The sequence below is a fragment of the Argiope bruennichi genome, chromosome X2 (genome assembly GCF_947563725.1).
Source record: "Argiope bruennichi chromosome X2, qqArgBrue1.1, whole genome shotgun sequence".
Lineage (NCBI taxonomy): Eukaryota > Metazoa > Arthropoda > Arachnida > Araneae > Araneidae > Argiope > Argiope bruennichi.
This window is the reverse complement of record NC_079163.1, coordinates 9,700,061-9,723,704: the sequence shown is the minus strand read 5'-3', so window position 1 is coordinate 9,723,704 and position 23,644 is coordinate 9,700,061. Positions and strand designations below refer to the sequence as shown.

At 31.2% G+C, this 23,644-nt stretch overlaps 1 protein-coding gene across 1 annotated transcript in view; it reads left to right on the top strand.

Moving 5' to 3' along the window:
* Positions 1-23,644, top strand: part of LOC129960536 (echinoderm microtubule-associated protein-like CG42247) — a 93,167-nt gene that overhangs the window by 26,687 nt on the left and 42,836 nt on the right. The window contains exons 2-4 of the mRNA XM_056074025.1: positions 7,026-7,227; positions 18,956-19,202; positions 20,873-21,022. Coding sequence (XP_055930000.1) covers positions 7,026-7,227; positions 18,956-19,202; positions 20,873-21,022 — 599 coding nt within the window. The remainder of the gene's footprint in view (positions 1-7,025; positions 7,228-18,955; positions 19,203-20,872; positions 21,023-23,644) is intronic.

Here is a 23,644-nt window from a genome sequence, read left to right as displayed (position 1 = left end):
TCATAGATTGATGATTCATATCCAGCATATCTCACTTGAACATGAATCAACTTCATTCCATTGACTATATGAATTAGATGAAAACATAGTGTTTCCGATGTAAGCAGAAGTTTTAAATAATAGAGAAAATAATTGCAAATAAAAAAAATTAATGCATGAGAAACATCACGCAAAATTCAGCACATTCTCTTCCCATTAACAATCTTCAATGTGATACTCTTTCTCTTCAATCCTAGCTTGTCCTTTTTTCTAACAATCTCTAAGGTAGAACATAACATATGAAATCGTTAAATACAATCCCTACTATGCTTCACTTCATGGTCGTTAAATTCGGAAGAAAATATCTTTCAAATAACATGCAGTTGGGGGAAATAAGACACACAATGAGCTTAACAATCGTCGGAATGACTCATGGAACTTTGCCCATGTCTTCATAGCCCGTATTATCGGCAATGTTGTCGCCTAGGAATCTGAGAATTAGCATGCTCTCCATATCTGGCGAACATCAGCTTTTTATTTAATAATTAATGAAATTTCACGTTATATTTTAGGTTGTGGAATTGGCAATTAATTAATTATTGATTTTCTTTCGAAATATGAATTTTGTTCACAAAAATGAGTTCTACTTAATAAAATATTATAGTATTTATTCTTGTATTTCCCATTTTAAATTCTTGTATCATAATTTATTACTGTTTGGTGAGTATTATGTAATAAATTTTGTGTGTTGTTTGATCTTTTCTTTTTTTATAGAAATTTTAAATCTAAATGCATGTCCGTTATACAATACATTCAGGAAAAGTGCATATTTCAAGCTGCAAGATGAATTTGGTTTTTATTTTATTACTTGAAATAATAAACTCTGTGCATATAAAATGTCATTACGAAATTGATATTGCTATTTAAAAAATTTTTTAGAACGACTTCGTTCCTCAGAGTTTTAAAACCCATATGATCACGTTTTGATCTATGAAATTTTTTAAATTTAATGAGAAGTTAAAACTAACATGATGTGACTAAAATACAAAGTGTACTTGTGTCTAAAAAATCAGAAATCGTTTTTAGAATTTTCATAAAAAATTGCACTATGTATTTTACATATTTTCTTTGCAGTTCTTTGGTTTCTTTTTCTGATTAAGTAAATTTTTCACATTGCATGAGTGTTTTTACCTAACCTTTCAAATTGATTGAGTAGCTACTTACAGTATTCATGAAATTTCTTTCTTCTAAAAGTTATTAATAATACATTTTACTTTTACATATTAGAAAGGAAATTCAATCTAATATTTTCTTTTTGCTTTATAATACTTTTTATAAAAAAATTAACGAAACTCTAAATATGCGATAATGATGAAAGAAATAGAGATTATCAAAATTTACACTAGTTAGTCTTATACATTGCACGATAATGTAGAAGTCAAATAAGATTTCAGTTTTTCTATTGTAAATTTTCTAAATTATTTTATTTTTAAGGAAATAGTATCAACAAAATTTATAATTATATATATAAGCATAATAAATTAAACCTAAAATCTTCATATTAGAAGATAAACTTATCTTAAATACAAAATATTTTATAATATTAAGCCATTTGAAACTACTGTGACGTAAGGTCAGATATACCGGAGATATTGTAACCTTTTCAATTTTTGACCCACAGACTTGAAATCTTTTTATAAGACAGTCTATGAAGGAGGATCCCGAGGGGTCAATACTTGGATGAAAATCCGACCCCTTATAGAAAAAATCCCTGGTTTGAATCCCCACCTGTGAGTGACCCGTGAAAAACTCTTCAGGCCAAATTTGGCTTTTCCTTTCTTTCATTTTTGAAATTCAACTTAATATTTATTTCTAATTTGCTGCAGTTCATTTGTGTTAAGCAGCATTAGCCCTCTCTAAATACAATGTACCTTTTATTAGTTTTGATTCAGGAAATATTTACTTTTAACTTATTTTCATAAAGATTGCTTTTTTTCGTTGATAGTTTCTATGTAGAAGTTCTCTGTGTACCAGATAAAGAAACTTTTGCTTAAAGGTTTCATAATTCCGAATGAAGGAGTATTCTTACTTGTGCCTTAAGTAAATTTTAGAGGGTGTAAACAGCAAGAGCATGTCATCTTCCATGACTGATTCTCTTCCGGTTGTTAGATTAAGCTACAGATATATATCTCCGAGATGTGTCTATTCAAATACAAACATCTTGCATTTTTATAAACATGAGAAGTTTAGATTTTGATCTGATCTATTCTATGAACAGAGTATAGGCGGAATCATTTTACGTGCTTATTACGGCAAGAGGGCTGTTGGAATCAAATGCAACTTTGTTGTAAATGTACCATACATTATTGACATCATTTATATATCCCCAGAATGTTTTTAAAATATGTCTACGAGATGTATAAGCTTGATAAATGTGATGCCGCCTTGAGTGTCTCCAATATCATCCACATATAAACTCTTAAAAATTGCACATTCATAAAGATCTAGCTTCAAATATGCGTATTTGACACTTAGATATATCTTTCCTTTCATGTATATAAAGGAACGCTGAAAAATGTAACGAAGTTTTGTTTCATACTTTCATATATTCAGAAAAATGTCATATATAGATTAGTTGACATCAGTTTGAAAAAATTACAAGATAGGAATTGACATTGTAGCAAAAAACTGTTGTGGTGATACAGATTAATTTTCCTCTCTATATGAAATAAATATAGATTCATTTCTCTTAAACAGCGTTGCAAAAAGGATGAATTCTCTTAGGAACAACAAGATCACATTTATGATGCTTCTTCACTAAGAGTTTTCAGACCTAAATCAACTTTCCCCCGCCTCTTGTGAGGCTTGAAGACATGATATAAATCAGAACTGACCATCTAATTTCTAATCATTAGACAATGGATTTACTGACTTAATTTAGCATCCTTAGACCAAATAATATGAGTAATTTTAATTACTGAATTTTATTACTATAGTAGCTTTAAACTCATATAAATGGATGCTTGATAAAATTGTTTCAAAACCAAATTTCATTATTATTAAGCATAAGATTAAATAGCTTTTAAGTTTTATTCTAAGGTAAATCTGTATTTTATTTAAAATGAACTATATCAAGAAAATATAATCGAATACATTTCTTTAAAGAATTTTTGTCCAATACCAGTTATTAATATTAATTTTAGTTTAATAATGGGCCTTTAATGTCTCAAACTGCCTGAAATTTCAGTTTTTCAGCTGCATCAGTGTTGATATTTCTTCTACTTAATCTTTATAAAATGATATTTCCATTGCTTGCTCAATCAAAAACATTTACCAACATATGTATCATAATTTTTCAAAAAGGATGTATTTTAAAAGTAGAAGTTAAGTGTAAGCCGATTTTTCATTAAAAAAAATAATATATTGCTTAACATTTACCAGTTCTATGGTTAAAACGTTATGAGTTATTAGAATTTTTCTAAGCTGACGTCAATTTGTTTGCATAAAATTGCTTCTTACTTGTGATGTGCTTTACAACTTGCTGATGGCGTAGGGCATTCCTAAGTAAATAATTGATCTATTTGAAATTTTGATGCCCCGGGCGTTTGACACAAAATACAAAAAAGTGAAATGAAAATATTTTTCAATTTTTGAAGTCTGAAGCTACAAACATAAGAGAGCTGAATATAATAGAGCCATGTAACAAGAAATTGCAAAGAATTCGCTTAGTTTTTCCAAACAAGTGAATAAGATTCGCAAAAGTGGTTTATGATATATATGCCTGCAGTTGAAACTAAAAATAATACTAACAAGAGGAATCAGTTGTTACAACACAAAACTTTTCGTATTTTTTTAAATACATTTAATTCATTTTTTATAATCTAGTTTACTACGTAATTCTGCTTTGTTTTCCTTCCGAATCTAAAAATCAGGAAGTAAAATTCAGGAAGATAAAACTGGGACACAAAATTTAAACGACATATTCAAAATTCGAGACACCAAAGATTTATAATTGTTTTTATATTCTTAACTTTTCATTTAATTTTTTATAAGTTTTATTTATTGTCATAAATAGAGAGTAGCTTTCAAACTGAAAACGAATTTCTATAAAAATGGGGATTTCATTGATAAAATTATCTAATTAATATGTTGAAAAGCAGATGGTTATTTTTAAATGCTGTTCGTAAAAAAATCGTGTCTTTCGTTATTATCTCTGTCATCACTTAATCGAGTTACTGTTTCAAATCCAAAACACGAAGCAATGAGAAAATTTCTTTTCATCTTTTAAGCCTGTGAAAGGAAGTAAGCGATAGTGGGATCAATTCATAATAAAATGAATTTAAAATAATTCAAATTTTGAAGCTACTTGACATCGCACAATTTCTGCTCTTATAGTAAGAGCAATGCTTTTGTTGTTTAAAATAATTATTCATTTTTACTTTATATTTCCCTTGATAATGTATTTCTAATTCCTGTATTATAACTTCAGATAATTCTTTTTAAAATTTTCCTTATATCTTTCACGTTGTTTATTTATTTAATATTGTCTTCTGCTTATATCAACATCGCGCATGTTAGTTAGATCAATGGGAGTTAGGTTAAATGAAATTGTATAGAAAGCCTTTTAAATCAAAAACACGTTTAGTTAATTTTATTTTAATCATAATTTTTTATTTTAATGGTTAATTTAATTTTAATTTTATTTTATTGTCAAATTACCTTATATTTCTTATTACTCAACTTGTAAATGCGTTCATAAGTGTATTAAAAAGGCCTTTATGCCCAAAGAACACATTTTTAAGCCACTTTTTAAAGTTGGCTTAAAAATTTCTTTTTGAATTTTGACATTCCATGCCTTAATAATATGTGAGTGTTAAGTGGAAACTTGAAAAGGATTTTTATGTAGCAATAGTCCTTTTCCTTTGTATTAGAAGAACCAAAAATATCTTAACACAGCATATCTTCTACACAAAAGAGTTGCGCAAACTCGTAAGAAATGTAGAGTCATAGTGTAGCATAAAACGTTTGAAGTCAGCACATTGTTTAGTGCAGAGAAAATCAATTGACATCTTTCAATGATATACTAGCTCTGAATGAATTTCGTTCATAATTTGATGGAAAACTACTCATTGGGTTCTCAAAACATTTAATAAATGTCATTTGCCACTCTCAAAGTGTTTTTGAGTTATCTTGTTCACAGACAGACATAATTCCAAAAATGATTGAGAGAAAGCTGAAACATGGAGATCCCTCAAAATTCCGTGTTCGATTTTTTTTTCACGATTACGACGATTTCTCTTCATAACTTGAAAGTAAAAATTGCTTATAAAAGTATTAAAAACATTTGGTGTGTAAGCCTTCATTTTCTATTTTACGAATTTATTAACTTGGTTTTTTTTTAATTTTTTTATTTTTATTAATAATAAGTCAATCCTTGTGCACCACAAAGTACAGCACAAGGCTTACTATTAACTTAGTTGTACCAAAATTTATAATTTTGATACAACTAAGAAGGCGAATGATGGTAATGTAATTTAATGTTTAAAAGCATTTCTTTGGAAATAAGTTTTATTAAGTGTGATCTTTTCTTTGTGCCTTAAAACGCTCTACCATAACTTTCAACGAAGTCATTAATAGCTCCGAAGAATAGAAAGAAATATATAATTATCGGAATTTTATCATAGAAATGGATGAAGATGACTTTTTAAATCGATTTGAATACTTTATCTTAGAAGGCATTTGGTGTATATATATGTATATATATTATGGTCAATGAGAATAATCGATTATTATTAATACTAACCAGTCATTATAAATACTAACCGGTTTGGTTATTATTAATAATTACCGGTTAGTATTAATAATAACCGACTATTCACATTGACCGTAACATATATATTATTTGATTATCAAAAAATACACTTATATTATTATTAAATATTTAACATATAACAAGAAATTAATGGCGGTCAGCTAGAAAAATATGAAGTTTTCTAAATTCAACAATAATGATTTTTCTTCCCGTGGTAGGCAATTGGCAGAATCTTGGCCTTAAATTCGAGACTGGATAACGCCACACATTCGCCATGCACACCTAGAGCCGCACATTGTCTGGTATGAAGTGGAGAAATGTGTTCTTTCAGGTGTCGTCCTCCTTTTCTGACCGAAATTACGATCATAAAATGTCCCTCGGGTAATTTTTGGCGCAGTATGGTCAACATTATGGCTCTTGCGCCATAAAACCCCAAACAATCTCAATCTCAATCTCGGGTAATTTCAAAAAGGTCCATTTCACTACATCATATAATTTCAAGCAGTGATTCATTTCACTACCATATGAAATATTCTCTGCGTTTATTTTGATTTTGCTTGCTTTTGAAAGCAAAGAAGGCGTTAAATTAGAGTCTACGGCATATTCCAATCAAATGAAGGCACAAAAATTAATTACAAAAGATTTAGAGAGCCCATACATAAGAGTGTCGAACGCGTATAAGTGAGTGGGAACGTGATTTACGGCGTCTGACTTGAAATGTATTACCACGTAGATGCTGCATGTATAATAAAAACGAATAATAAAATAAATTAGAGGCAGTTAATACCAATGTAAATCATAGACTGATTACTCGAAGCCCGAAGGCACACGGAAAAACTTGAATACCGGACCACCGCAACAGCAACACTGACGAAACTGTGGTTGAGTCCTAAAGGCCATCACTGGCCACGGAACAATCTTTCCCTAAGGAAGTACTGCCCGTCATCGGTGGGAAGTAGTACCTTTTCGTATACCCGCAAGGGTAGAGAGAACCAACCCCTATGCCGGAAGCTACTCATCATCAATTACGTGGTGTCCCCCCCCCCACCGGTGGGACTAGTACGAATGACAGAAAACTCGAAGTTTTTTTTCAGTTTTGTGTTCAACGTTTTCCTTCCCATCGCTATTACTATTTGCTATCGCCATTCGTAATCACTGCAGTTGTTTCGAATCACCAGTATTTCTATTTAAAGAATTTTTATTTCGTATATTTGACTGTTTCTTCTTTTGACAGGTTCGTAGTTTCTCCCAATTGAAACACGAATTGAAGAAATGCGAAACTTTCTACGTTGACATAGAGGAGACCAACAACAACAGTTTGAGTGATCGAGACAAGAGTGAAGATGGGTACTTCTCGATGGACGTTAACGAAAATAACTTGAAACACTCGAGGGAGTCGGGCCTCATTCAGGCTGGCAGTCTACCTAATTTATCAGGTGAAGATAAAATTCCATTACGCTAATCACTTTGCTTTTGATATTTTTCTGCTTTCAGTAATTTTATTCAGTAACGAGTAAAAATAAAATCCCCTTTTCTATCAAAAAAGAGTCGCCTTCTTAGCTGCGGTCGATAATATTCAACCAACGAGATCTCATCTGAGGCAAAAATTTTAAAATAAATTTAGGTGGATTTACAGCAGTAAAGCCACGGATCATTAGTTTCTCGAAAGGCGATTAAAACTTTAGTTTCGATTATTGCAAAGTGCCTTTTCCCTCCATTTTGCAAATGTCATAAAATTTATCATATTTGCTTTCGATTTTTTCATGGTTTATTGGCAAGCAGAAAAATCTATGACGTCAAGACTGTATCATTATCAACATGTTATCAAATTAAATATTTATTTTATAGTTCCTAAAATCAGACTAATAATGTTTTTGAAATGATATTTCGGTCTCATTTGTGAAAATTAAATATTTCCCTTGTCTATTAAGTATGCTTCTCGTGTATTTTTTATTTCGAAAAGCAAATAGAATAAAGCACCATTTTTAGGAAATGTTCGCTCCTTATTTATTTAGAATATGGTTGCTTATTTATTAAGACTATACAGAATATGTCCCGATATGAAACTTAGTTTCACGCAAATAAATATGAAAATAAATGAAGGTATAATATATTAAATTGCTTTTCTTTATTGACTTAACGAAACATTTGTTTAGATACTTAATTGCTATTTATTAGCTTACGCGATTTCTATTTAAGATTATACAGAAAGTTGTTATGACAAGAAAAAGTAAATAAAATCTTTTTTCTTATTATCTGAGGAGGGACTTAATAAACAGTGGAAATTGTTCAATAATTAAAATTTTAATATCTCACTGTTTATTTTACATATTACAAATGAATGGTTTTCTCAACAGAAAATTCATATAATCGCGCACTGTAATGTTTGCTAATATAAAATTAAACTAAAATGGCTTGTGAGTGTTTCAGGTTATCCTTTTTTTTCGATTTATTGAATTTACACAATTAAAAATGAAAAGCTTATCCAGAAACAATCCATTTAATTTGAAGAAAGGTCTCGGCTCTGAGAATAATTTCCTTTTATTAAAATGCTTATTATAACCTTTAATAAAATGTACTTGCAGCAATTAAAATAAAAGTATATATATTTAATTATTAAAAGATTTTATCTATTTTTCACAAAGGATGAAATTTTCCAATAATAATATTATTATTATTATCTTTATTTTTTAATGGCATTAAGAATGTTCTTGTATATACATTTGCATGAATGTCGCATAAATATTCCACATAATAAAATCGGTTTCCTATTGAATTTTTTTAAATTTTTATCTTAAACTCCTTCGATTGCAACGATGTCCATTGCTGAAAATAGTTAGACGGAACAACTAGTTCATAAATTCCCCAAAAAATTCTTAAAATATTCTTTTTCAGAAACGAAAGTGACTTCATTTTTCAGTATATTTATGGTATTTTCTTCCCTTTTTCAGAATACTAGATACATTATTATTCTGAAAAGTATGAATATATGGTATGTTATATTTACCTAGTTTATGCGTCCATATGATTAAGAAAACTTAAATCCTGCTCAAGATAGGAAGAGATACGATTTTTCAGTTATATTAAGAACTAAGAAATGTTTGTAATTCGTAACAAAGGCTATCCCTTGTGAAAGAACTAGTATCTTTAACTCTGTTGTCAGTTAAAGCCAATTGCGTATTTGTGCAGTAAAATATTGTTTGCAGTGCCTTCTTTTTCTTAACCATAGCTGAGGTGCAACAGCGTTGATATTCTATCCTTGAAAGTGACTGTAAAGCTCTTGAAATCGGCATTTAGGTAATATACAAAAATATTCTATGCTATTAAATGCTTCTCTTTTAGAGCATAAGAAATACAATGTTCCGTTATTGAGACATTTGGTTACAGGCTCCACCCCATTACCACAGAACGTAGTTGTATAAACAGGATTTGTTAAGACTGGATGAATAATATTAGAATATTCACTATCCAGCTACGTCGACAGCCAATTTTCCAGATCTGACAATCTCTTTGAAGAGGTCAGGTCCCTCCCTCTTCTCCACTATGCCGAAATAATCGTGTCCACGAAGTCATAATTCTCTGCTATCCGCTTTTTTGTTCCCGACGGTTGGTATCCAGCCACAAGCATCTGGCGAAACCCGACATCCACATCTCCACTAACTCCTTGCATCCCTAAAAATCGAGACCCAGGTCGTGCCGATCTTCTATTTATTTACGTTCTAGATGTTTCCAGAAAAAAACTCTCTCAAACCAGTTTTTTCTCTTTGTTATCCAACATTTTACCATTTGTTATCCAACATTTTCTACGTACCAAACTATGTTTTCTCAGATTTCACCTTCACCAACTAACTCATTTTATCCACCAAACTATGTTTCCTCAAATTTCACCTTCACCATCTAACTCATTTTACCCACGAAACTAAATTTTCTCAGTTTCACCATACCTGCTAAAACACAGGGCAGTTGCTTCTAACCGACCATCACCACTCGCAATTTTCAACACTGCTTTACGCAGGATACTTACACCAAAGTTGTAACCAACCTTTTAATTCACTTTCTACTTACGTGACAAAAATATTCCTTATCCATCCTCATAGATTTTTGCATCCTTTTCTGTGGGTGAACATACCAGAATTTACCAGAAAGATACAAACCACAAACCTGAACCAACATTCCTTACTGCAGTAGTAGTATATAAAAAAAATCTTTCATTCTGTCTGCTCCGCAGCTGAAGTCAGTCCTTGTAAGCACCACCTACTCCGTGATCAAATAGAAATTATACCACGCGTTGGGCTCACAATATAGACCATACCATAGTACATGATCAAAAATTCTCCTTCCTTATCAATACAAGGCTATAAAATCTTTTCGAATGGGTGGTTCCTGCCCACACATCATCCAAAAGAAGAGAAGGAAAAAGATACCTGTGTGCCTCGGGAATGGAACACATAAAGCCCCATTCCCATGGACCATGTGCACTATGCGTCAGGCGCATTTTCCCCTCATATGTCGTTATATGGAATCCGACCAATGGCGCTATTCTCATGGCTCGTAGTCTGAAGGAAACCGCTTCTCGATGGGATGATTGCTCACGCCAGACTAACTCCCAGATTCTCCGTCTCTTTGATGCCTGTTCATTTTACTGACAGTGTATTGGAAGTTCTCGACGTCCACAGACGTAGTAAGCCGAAAGTGGCCCCACAAAGGGTCGGATGGCAGATTTACCAAGTTTAAAGGAAACGAGCCCCTGCAGAGTCCGTCATTAGGAAATCCTGTGAAATTGAATGACTGAGCAGATGCAGATAAATAATACAGGAATTAGGTAATAGCTAAAAATAGAGCCCACTATGAACATCATATAAGCGGAACGTTGTCAAAATATATATCCCGCTATCCACAGTAGTGTCGTTAACTACAGTACTAAACTATCGATTCCGTCCCCACCCCTTTACACCCTATCGTGTGTAAGGGGAAAAAGAGATAGAGGGGATGAAGAACCACTCGACATTCTAGAAAGCCATTACACATCCGAAGTATCTCTGGACATTAAATGAGCTCCCATTAGGTTCTAAAATCCTTGTATCCATGAGGATCCTTTAAATTCTAAAAGTCACTTACATACAGGATGGCAAGGAGTGGGCATAAATTACAAAATACTTTAATTTTACATGGGTCAAAGAAAAAGAAATTACACTATTCAGTGAATTGAACCTTTAAAGAAAATTTGACAACTGCTCGTCAGACAATCGGGAACAATACAAAATTTTTGAAATTTCAACTCAAAATATTAACAAATTAACAATCATCACCCAAAAAGAAATAATATGTACAATTTAAAAATATATGAAAATCGGGGAACAGTGTTTTGTCTATGCTGAGAAAGGAACAGTCAATTCACAAAATAATCCATAAACTCTAATTAAAAACACACTAAGCTAAAATAAAAACAATACAATACAACATAAACATACAAGCATACTCACACAAGGAAACATTCTCAACTGCTAACAGAAAACAATGTTATTTCAAACCTTGAAAATTATTTTCCCTTTTTTATTCAAAAATTTAAAAATTCTATTCTTTAAAATAGTAATATTCATAATATCCCTGAAGACAAACAACAGATTTAAACTTCAAAAATGAATAGCATCTACAAGAGAACGTGTCCCTACAACCATGACTCCTGAATTTGCAAAACAGTAATCCATTTTCAGTTCCAATGTCTACAATCCGCAAAAATACAAGCATTACAGAGATACCAAAAACTAATTCAGAAGGAACTAGACAAGAGCAATGAAAAATGTATCAAGTTAGTGCCTATCCCTTTGCATAAAGGGCATTCATATTTAAGTTAAACAAGCATTTCATATTAAAAATGCCATAAATTAAAAAAAAATAATCTCCACCTTAAAAATATTTAAGTAAAAATATTGATTTCTCTTAAATTTATGTTTAAAACTAAATATATCAGGTTTTCATATCAGATCAGATTTTAAATGTTCTAATTTTCCTACCACTTGCATTTTTTTGATGACTTACTTGAAGTGCTTTGATTCCACATATATGTGATGTTCTTTAATCCGTAACTGAAGACTTGAATTTCCTCATGCGGCCAGAGACAGGGAGTCAAAAAGATTTTCTTTTTTCCAATTTTCTTTTTCTTTTTTGTCTTTTGTAAATAGCATTGGAATTTATTTTGGAAATGCAATACATTTTGGAAATCATATAATTACCAAAAATATAAAAATATTAATGTTAAAAATGTTTAATGTTATAATATTAAATGTTGGAAAGACGTTAAAAGAAAAACCTAAACAACCTTTTAATGAGTATTTACTTCGTTTAGATATTACGGAAGTGTACTAATGTTAATAATGGTTAGAATTTAATAAACAAAACTGAAAAATACAACAGTTTAAAATATTATTTCTTTATTCTTTCAGCATTCGAACTCAAAAGCAGCAATGTTAAACAGTAGACCCATAAAGCCGCGTCATTCCATTATATCCAAATCACGCAAATCTGACTTCTCTTGATCTCTATATTTTTTGCTTAATTGCAGTAAATTTAAGATTTGTATATTTTGCAATCAAATGGAACATGCCGGTCGAGAAAATGTAGGTAGAGGCTACATTTTAAGTCATATATAGTCATTGAAAATTAAGACGAATTCTGAGCAACTTCAAAACAATATTGTGCTGATTAGTTTAGTTATATTTATATTAACTTCCCGTTTTAAAGCAACATTAGGGTTATTTTTGGGATGAACCTCGTAATTTTGAACCTCGGATGACACCTGAGATAACACCCCCTTCACACTACACCAGCGGGAGGACGTTTAGCACGGACAGTTTAACGTGCACCAGACCCGCTTACACGATGGTTCTTCGGTGGAATCGGGTCTAGAACCTGAAATCCTCTGGTTCCGAAGCCGAGACCTTACCACCAGGCCACCACGGCCCGATATTGTGCTGAAGCGTCCGAAAAAGTAAATTCACAAACAGCTTCTTTGACCACTTGAATCTATTTTTTCCTTACCCTTAGAAATAATTTTACACGTCAACATTGTCATCTTCCTCTTCTTCTGAATCTCCGTCCACACTTTCTTCACTTTCTTTTTTTTCATGATCGTTTATAATTGTTTCTGCATCTCTAATATCGGAATCTCCGACACTTCGCATTCTTTAAACCATTGCATTACAATTTCATCAGAATCTGGATCATATGGCAGAATTTTTTTTCCTGGAAGGTTCTGGTTGAGTATTATTCCTTTCTTTTTAAACAACAATATGTTATTTTAGACAAAGGAAGCGGGTTGTAATGGGAAATACGAAGAAATCAACTGTTGGCGTTATCTCTTTTTTTTTTTTTTTTTTTTTTCATCACAGTTTCAGAGACGTGGAGTCAATGACTAACAACAAAAATTTTGAAAAAGAATAATTCTGTAATACGCACGTGTTCATACATAGACCTTTGCCGGCATATTGCTAAAAGAACAACTTGAAGGCTCTGAGGAGATGATTGTATCAAGGACAAAAAACCACGTGATAATCAGAGTTAATGAACAACGCCGAGTCATTTTGACTCTCGTCTCCAGTTACGGGTTAATGAAGAGAGGTAGAAGCACATATCTTCTGATAGAAATTACTAATTACTCAAAAGCTTTAATCTATTTGATACTAACACTTCTTCGGATTCGGAGAGTTTGGGCTAATTGTTATTATTTGTTCTACTTATTCTAAATGCTTTTACCAAACAAATTATTTGAAGCTTCAATCAATCACCTAGTAATAATTTTTTATTCTTATATGGTGATGGTGCGCTGTATTTTTTGTAACTGGATGCTTAGAATATTTTTGTGAAATCACAAAATACGTACGTAATGTCAAAAGAAGTCTGCACACTTTCTTGTGGCAAGTCAAAAGGCATTTTTTTCCTAGATTAAATGGATGATTTCTACTCTCAAGTTCCCATTTAAGCCGTTTCGAATTCGCAAGGCTTTCATTTTGGATCCAGGACGAAAAACCCTTATACTTGCCATAAACAAACCACAACCAAACTTTAACGTATATTGAGATCTTTTTATTTGTGAGTAGGAGTATCAACTGCAAACTTGAAAGGGGTGGCAGATACCTAAAAATCTTTAATATAAAATTTGTCCTTTATGATGAGCCAAATATGAATATTCCTGTTTTTAATAGTTAAAGTGTTAAAGTAAATTAGCTTCCCTTTTAAGAATGGTAATCCGTATACGAATTCTTCCACATGTATCGAAATTATCTGAAAAAACCTTCATGAATCAGAATTTATACAAGAAATATACCTAAATAATGAAAGTTAAAGTCTTTTAAGCGTGTCAATCGTTTCGCTTACATTAGCTAAAGTTTAGTTTGGTTTGGTTTAGTTCAGTTATATTAAAGTCCCGTTTTAAAGCAACACTAGGGCTTTTGAATTGCGGTCAAATGACGAGGATGACTCCTGAGCTGGCACCCCCTTATAAGAATCCACACCGCACCAGCGGTAGGACGTGTGCCCCCTGACGGATTTAGCATTTTCCAAACCTGCTTACACGACGGTTCTTTGGTGGAATCGGGACTCGAACCTGAAGCCCTCTGGTTCCGGTTCTTAACCAAAAGGATTATAAAGCTGCTAACTCGATAACAGTGTCGGAGTTTCCATTGTTTTCATAAAAAAAGCAAAATTATCTGCTGAAAGTCCTCCAGAAAAACAACATATACCCATGTATTGGTGTTAAATCAGGCTTCTGCTTTTTAATTGCTTCAGAGACGCTTTGCACAACATAAGATACAACACTTCCTTTAGTCACTGACCCTTGACAAGACATGTTAGACTAAGATGGATTTGAATCCACTCCAGTTCTTGTGCTTAGCTAAGTGAAACGGTATTTATTATTAACGGTATTATTTATCAGCTCAGACCAATGTTTAATCCAGAAATATGAATTCTAAAAGTTAATTTCGGAAGCGATATTCTATTTTTAAGCACCCATTCTAAATAAAGAAGCACAAAACTATCGGAATGTATCCTAATAGAATTCTTATCTATCGTCTGACTTGATCGATATCCTCCTCTTCTTCGTTAGCATATGCATTTACTTTTTGACCAGTGTTCATTACCGAAAGAAAACATCGGAACGATTTATTTCTTTCCGATTATGCTTTCTACCTGTGCGTGAGGAAATTCGCAAAGGAAAAAGGAATAGAGGCATCGATCCATCATCTTTATCCCTGATAATGCGTCAGTCTCAATACAAGAAAATAAAACCGAAAGTATAAAAAGATTCATTCTGATCCAGGATTGCAATTTCGATAGATTGCTTTATTCATCTCCATTGTGTTCGTTCATGTGTCATGCAAGTTTTATCGTCATAGAAAGGGGTTTCTTTTTAATTTTCTCTCTTTTAACATTACGCCGGCAGCACGCGAGATAAAACCATTAGAAGCCATTTAGTATCGGGATCCAGTTTGTTTTCTGCAATAAATAGCCTTCTTTTCTGTACGTCATTAATTATATCTGTGAATTTATTCCTCATTAGATAGTGCCATAACTCATACACAATTAAGCGGTTTTCTATTAATGCCAAAGAAATTCGCATACTCAAAGCTATTTCTGAAATTTTAGAATTCATGACGGATTAGAATATAGTTCTTTATTGGTTTGTGAAATGATTAATTAGGATCACCATGGCTGATTTTATAGCGTAATGCTATTTCCCTTTTTCTTAACTTCATATGTCACAGCATACTTGAAAATCGATTGTGTACATAAAATCATGTGCCTTTACAATTAATAGCTAAGATTTCGTAATAATCTAATCTTAAAGCCATATTTCTGTTGAAAATATTTATCTGTAACATCCAAATATGTAAAGAATCTATGATGATATCTTTGCAAATAAACCTGCATTCGAATGAAGAAAGTTAATCACGTGAAAGTAATGCCGACGTTAAAGAAGAAATGCCTATCATCTAAGAATGATCGCAGACTCACTAGTGGCTAACCTAGTAAGCTGAAGATTTTTTTAAAAAATATAAGAGACACTAATATATATTTAAGAAATATAAAGAATTACTGATTACTTTATAACAACTGTTGTCTAATTAATTGCGATGGACACTTCGGGTAAGCAAATACTTGTGCGAAATAATGGAACAGTATTATTATTATTATTTTTTTTGCATTTCTTCTTCATGATATCTAACTATTGTGCAAATTATCGAAATTTTGGTTAATTAATTAATTTGAGTCTATTTGATTTTTCAATAACCTTATAATGTAGTTAAGTTCGGAATATTATATTGTTACAAATATATAATGTTCCTTCCCAGTACGGTTAGTTCAATCACTGGAAAGAACGTTTTATTATCAACTCTGTTGGATGCTGATCGGATGCCGAATAAGTGATCTCAGGGGTTGGGGACAAACTTGGCGATCATTTGGCGATGAATTTGGGGATTTTGAAGAAAAAATAGATAATACTGAAGTGTTCCAGAATTTTGGTGATAGAGCCAATAGGAACCGAGGTATGCCTGATTGTTCCAGAAACTTCTCTGCCGGCTTCGGGAATTATAAAATACCTGCAGTTTAGGCAATCCAAGCTGAAGATAGTCGTCATGAATTGAGTTGTGTACAGAGTCGTGGAGAGAGACGGCGAATAGCTGGATCAGTACAGCGAAGAGCAAGAGTTGTGTGGAGCTCAAGCGATTGCTGAATTGAGCTGTGTGCCAAGTCCTGGTATTTATTATAGAAGCAGCATTGAGTCGTATGAGGAGTAGCCAGTCGTGTAGAAGTGAGTCGGTAGTTGGATACAGCTAAAGCGAAGAGACAGTGGAGAATTGCAAGTATTTAGAAAGACCGTAGATAGTAGCTATAAAGATTCCCTCCTCCTGCTGTATTTTGTCTGGTCGCTTTGTGTGCTGTGGTTGTTATTACTGCCGATTACTACTTGTGGGCTACTGTTTGTTGAAGTGTGCTGTTGTGTATTGCTTGTGTTCGTTTCGGCTGTGCATTTGCTTTCTGCATATTCGTGTTTAATAAAAGTCGTCGTTTTTTGTTCCTGAGGCCTGCTGGTTGTGTTTTTTCATCGACTTATAAATTGAAAGAAATACCGAATTTCGTCACAATATCTTTTTCAGAGCCTCTAATTAAGTTACCGATGTATGTAGAGGTTCATTTCAAGCTAAATTATTGATGCCTTTTTTACAATTATTTTCCACTCCCCTCTATCTATAAAAGCTTCCGAGATGTGAAATTTAGTTATTGCCATTATGAACGCGGCAGATATCATGCAAATAATTTTTAATTTTTTCATAAGTCTGAATTTCAGAGTCTGAGCATAATTTCTCTATATAATTGACAGGTATTGAGTTGGGTCGTCTGAAGAAAAATCTGATATTTTTTTAATGTTGCTATCACGGGAAATTTACAAACCGATGAGAAATAAAATAATTAAAAATTTAGTAAACTTGTTGATACTGTCTACTCCCGTAAGGCTTTAAAAGCCTTAAAAATGGAGAAAATTGAACTCTTTTTCTTTAATTTTAAATTTTCAAAATGTGTCTCTGTATATTTATAATAGAATTGACATGTAATTACTTACCATTTTAAAAGTAATAAAACGATTTTCATCACAATTGGTCAATAACTTCTGAAGCATGTGTTAGAATCACTATATAGTGAAGTATCAAAGTTGAGATTAAAAGATACAGTTATTTATAATCATGATTTGCTAGTTAAAAATAATTGGATTGCATCCAAATCCTTAGGTTCAATTTCATATGAAGTAATGTTGATGAGTGAGAAAATTTATAAATGTAGAAAAAATATTTAGAATTGAATAAATTTTATGTGAGTAATTATGGGTAATATTCATCACAATTAAAATTGTATTTATATTTATTTTTCTGTTTAAAAATACTTATAACTTTAATTTAAAATAGTACTTTTTAAGAATAAATAATAATTTTTAATGAGAGTCATAACTTTAAAATAATTTATAAATTTTAATTATAATTCAAATGTTAGTGAACAAACGTTCATTTTTACTTAAAAACGAGCAACATATTAATTAAAATTATTTACAAATTATCAATTTAATTGGAATAAAAAAAAAGTGAAAGAAAAACTTTGCCTGGACCGAATCCCGGCCTCCTTGTTGCTAAGCAATACCTTATCAAGTGTAGTGCCAAGAGTCAGTAGCAAATTAGTAGTGTTTAAGTTATGTTGAAAATTTGAGATTTGGCTATTGAATTTTAATATTGTAATGACAATGCACCCTAAAGGTGTATTATCATTGCACTAAATTGCATTCTGAATTTAATTTTCCAACCAATGCCCTCTCCTTATTAGACAAGGAAAATAAATGAGGCTGATATTTTTTAAGATTAACAAATCTTTTGTTGTGCGTATGCATCAAACTATTGTAATTCATGGGCAAGATGATGCATGAATATTATAGCAATTACTTGGAATGATATAGCTTAGATGCTATGTTCTAATTTTACTAAATAGTATATATGGCTTAGTAGAGAAATTATGGTGAGTATTAGAAATAATTTCAATGATAACTTGTTCAACTTAGGGGAGAATGAGTAACCAGAAGTTTTTGATCGATTTAGATGGAAAACCTTTTATTATTCTTAAAGAGATAAGTAATTAACAACCAGTTCTGTTATAAATGCATTGGGACGAATTTTAAAATTTAGTGAAAAACTGTTAATTGAATATTGAAAAGTAGTACAACCTTTTGCTATTTTCAAGACTTATGCAGGAGCAGAAGATATCTATAAATATTATTAATTTTTACCTAGTTTTATTTATTATCAATATTTAATTTTTTTATATTAGGTATAGATACATTAATTTTTTTTTCCTTTTTCTTCCGATTCTATCATACATGTTGTATCCAATTATTAAAAGAAATAGTAAAATCTTCATCGAATCTTGAATTATTTGATTTTTCTCTAAATTCCAGTATTGTGCTTATGCTTTTAGATTATATATAAATTGAGTATAAATATTGAAAAGTAGTACAAATAATGAAATGATAAAAAATAAAAAATAAAAGATATAATAAAATAATACAATAATAAAAGTTATAAATATTTTCCTTTAGTTGATTTTTTTCCTATCATTTGTTCACAGACAACATGAAAGATGATTTGATATCCCAAGAAACAACAACGGAAGTTCTCGAAACTATCCGTTCATCGCCTCTGGCACTGACGAAGTCTCCAGCTCCTCGCAAACCTGTACGAGCTTCCAAAGGTCAGGTGAATCCTGACAGAAAAAAGAACTCTCAACTAAAGAATGGCAAGAAAGTGCAAGATGCCAGTCAAGTGAAGGTTGCGAACAATAGTCCTCCAGACAAACGCCTCGAAATTGCCTGGGTGTATCCTTTTCAGATCATTTTTATCGTAAAAAAGCTTGCAATCCAGAAAAAATATCGAACTTGACAAATTGTATTTAAAATTTGGTTAAAGAAATTTCGCATGAGCTGCATTGAAAATTGCATTTAAATCATCGCTCCTTTTTTAAGTATCGGCATTTCTTTTTTCAAAAAAAAAAAAAAAAATCTATAAAATAACTGAAGAGAAGAGTGAGCTTCTTCAATGATTCAAAATTATGGAATCACAAACTGACTACTCCGGCCCAACGGAAGGCACACGAAAAAACTTTAATGACAGGACTGACGCAACAGCAACACTAGTGGGAACTGTGGTTGAGTCCTAAGGGCAATCATCGGCCACGGTACAACCTTTCCTTAAGGAAGTACGTCCCGTCATCGATGGAAGGAGTCAGATCCCCACCTTTTCGTGTACCCACAAGGGTGGCGAGAACCAACCACCATACCGGAAGCTTCTTATCCTCAATTACGAGGTGCCCCCAGTGGGATTCAAAATTATGGAATACTGAAACATGACTGTTTTGCCAAGAAGAAAATCCTTTGATTTGCCTTTTATTCCTAAGGGATGAAAATGAGAGAAGAAAATATTGCAAGAATTTAGAAAATGGAAAACCACCCCTTTTCTTCAAACTATCAAGACATCACCAGTTCACTCCAATCACTCAAATAAAAACCCGTTTTTAACTTTTGTACTTAATTATAATATTCAGAATAATTTATGAAGAGTAATCCAAGAGTTAATAGAAGTGCTGATCATCGAAATGAAAAAAAAAGGAAGAGTTTTTATTAAATTTTTTTCTGTACAAAGTTAAAAAGTTTGTTTTAAGAGAAAAAAATTCTGAGATTCAGTCTTGAAGCCCTCCTCTCGTGTTGAATAGCTATGCTCTTTAAAATACATTAAAATCTAAAAGTTCTTATTATTAATGTCAAGATCATTTGGAAAATAAATGCGTTCAACAAGTAAATCTTTAGATTCACGAAGTGGAACAAATATGATGACTTCATTAATTTTTTTAAATTTCGATTTGGTATTTTTTAGAATTAAAAACAATGGGAAGTCAGTTGACTATCATTTGATTAAATGATAAGTATTATTTTTAATATGATCCATCCATGCAATTTTTTTTAATGAGAACAAAACATAGCTACATAATTTAATGCAATTTTTATATTACAATAATTTATTAAATTTGAAATTCAAATTTGTGATAGTTTATTTTTTTAAATATGTTCTATCTACTTTCAAAGGACAAAGGTTCCCCAAAGTAGATAAGTTAACCTTTTTTTTTATTATTATTATGCATCGTTTTTCATTTATGTCGTCCATCAAAATTTATTTATAGCCTTTTGGAGAGTATTTTGAATTTTTAGGTAATGTTTCTTTTCCTAAAAGAAAGCATGTGTTTTTTAACGTATTTTAAGCAATATTATCTAATTAAAATTTTTAGCTTTTATAATTCTATGTTTGCTGCGGTTTTTTTTTTGCTCTTTTGTTCATGCTAATTATTTTTCCAATTTTATTTTCCTCTATTTTTTGTTGATTTTATTTTATAATCCTTTTTGTATTTTCATCTGGTTCCTTTAAGTATTTCTTGTCATTTTTAAAATTAATTTAAGACATTATCTCTCCGTGATCTTTCTTTAATATTTATTAGTCATGGGTATCATGGCTTGGATCCAGCCCGAAATCTTTTTATTCTATCAACAGGCGAGCTTGTGTACTATGTAGGTGCCATGGCTGTTTTGCATCATTATACTAATGGTACTCAGAGACATTACCAAGGGCATACAGAAGATATTTTGTGGTCAGTATTTTTCCCATTTTACACTAACAATTTTTTCATTTTAGCTAAGAGATGACAACTTATCTAAAAAATTCCAATTAATATTGTAAAAATTTCAGTTCACCGTTAAAAATATGATTTTTTATTATATGCTATAGTATAATTCTTATAAAAAAAGGGTGAAATATTCTTCATACTTACACTTCGGTATAGTCATTTCTAGTTTCTTAAGGCTCAGAGACATCGATTGTCTTGACTTCAGTGAAATTATAGTTATTATTTGAATAATTCTTTTATAAAAATATTGCTACAACTGAAATTCTCAGGGTGCTTAATTCCTCAGATAGACGAAACCAATTTTTGATTCTTTCAAAATCTAGAATAGCGTGATAGCGGATAATTTCATCTGAAGAATAAGAGGAAGCAATTCGAGTCATTTAAGAGCACTCACTCTTTTTGATTAGGATGACTAATATGTGATGCGAAATCGTTTTTATGGCACCAATTTTTAAACTGTGAAATAATAAAAAACAAATTGCTAGAAATTATTATTAGAATTTTATTATATATTAGATTACTGGTTTCTACTAATGATTGTCATTAAAAAGTATGTTGATAAATATCTGCTTTCGATTACAACATTGCTACATGGGCGAAGTTCTTTCACGAAAATGTGAGATATAAATGTCTTTTTATTAAAAAAAATTATCGTTTATAAAATTTAGCTTTAGGTAATTTTCCACTTTCTGCCCTATTCTATAATTGGAATTTTCTTTTTCTTGAGAAAATCTGTGTAATTCATTATGTAAATACTAGCCATTTAACTCTTTTGACCCCACTTTTGCAAGATTGAAACTTTAAATCCCATGTAAAAAAAGGTACTTTTAACGATAACCCATGTAAAAGTAAGATTCATTTAAATATTAAAGAATAAAGTTTGACGTCCGGAATGCACATGCCTATTACGATGAAAAATCAATAAAAATGTTTTATTAGATGCATTTCTTAAGTGACCCTTAAACTGTCCATTTCAAGCACTGCTTGGTTCTAGAAGTTGTGATATTTGCATACAGTGGTAGATGCGCACATTTTCAGACATATTCTAAGAAATCAATACAGCAGACAAATAGAGGATACACATACACGTGTATAGATTTAGGTTTTTTCAATTTATTATTGGTGGAAGTTTTGAAAAGGTTTCAGTATTACAAATACTACCTATGAAGGCATTGTTTGGGAAATTTAGTATATTTTTTACTGAAATATAGATACATATAAATTATTATTATGTTTTATATTACTGAAAGCGTAAAAATTCAAATAACGGAAATGCTCGCGAATATCTTTCATACTATGTATGCTTGGCAAATAAGAAATAATCTAATTATTACTTTCTTAGATAAAACGGATGTAGAAATTTCATTTAAATACATTTAATATTTGTTCTAATTTTTTGAAAAAGATTCTTTTCCAAGGCTTCATATTTTATTGCTTTTTATCTTTACTCTTTTAAGAATTAGTGAAGAAGCTACTAAGCAAGTATAAGTAATTCATGTTAAAATGTGTATTTTTTATTATCAAGAGGATTTTGAATTTTAGAATGTCAAGAAATTGTCTATGAAAATCTATATTTTGAAAGATTCTAAAATAAAATTATTACTTTCTAATTCTGAAATCTTTATTAGATCCTGTCCTTCATGTATCGCTACTGTATTAAAAAATGTACCACTATTTTGTACTATTTTGTCGTACTGTATTACTATTGTAAAAATGAAGAAATAAAATAACGTAGTTGAAGTCATTTTATAAGACAGTCATCAACCTTTATAAACTGGTGATTAGACCGTAAAAAACTTACTGAGGTATCATTGACTTTTGTGCTGAGGTTAGAAATATGTAATCTTTTGCTCTTTTCTCTACTTGCCAGATTTTCTTGGCAATTCTTCATGACATTTCCAAAAACATGCAAAATACACATTTTGTGCCTGAAAGCATGGGATACATCAGCATATTAATGGTTGCTTCATAGATGTAAAGAAATATCTCTCGTTTCAATGTGATAAAAATGATAATGGCACTGAAATGGATATGTGCCTAAATGCTAATGCAAGGAAGTAATATGTATCCATTCTTAAATTAAAGAAACTAGTCTTTGTTAAATTAAAAGAAATTTACATTATTATACTCACTTGGATTTCGAGTAATTTTTATTTATTTAAATAAACTGGTGGCATGAATCAGTATTTTGGCATACAGGTGGCATGAATTAGTATTTTTGATAAGAGACTTCCAATGCCTAAATGTTCGCCTCTAGTACTAACAATGGCAGGAAAAATTTATACGAGCACAGTGATAGGATAAGGATGAATGACAATAGTATTCTACCAATTCATTTCTGCCAATAAAATGTTAGACTTTCCTCTTATATTTATTTGCAAGGGACTTGCAAGAATCACGCAGACATGACAGTTTATCAATATTGAGACTATGGATATCTAACTAAACATTTGAAAACGGACTTTTCTCGTTGAAAGAGTTTATTGATAATTTCTAAAGTAGGCTTCTTCATCCTTTAGTGTCAGGAACTAATCTCCAGTTATTCAAAACTCCTGAATCATTTAAAGAACTCAACAGATCATTTAC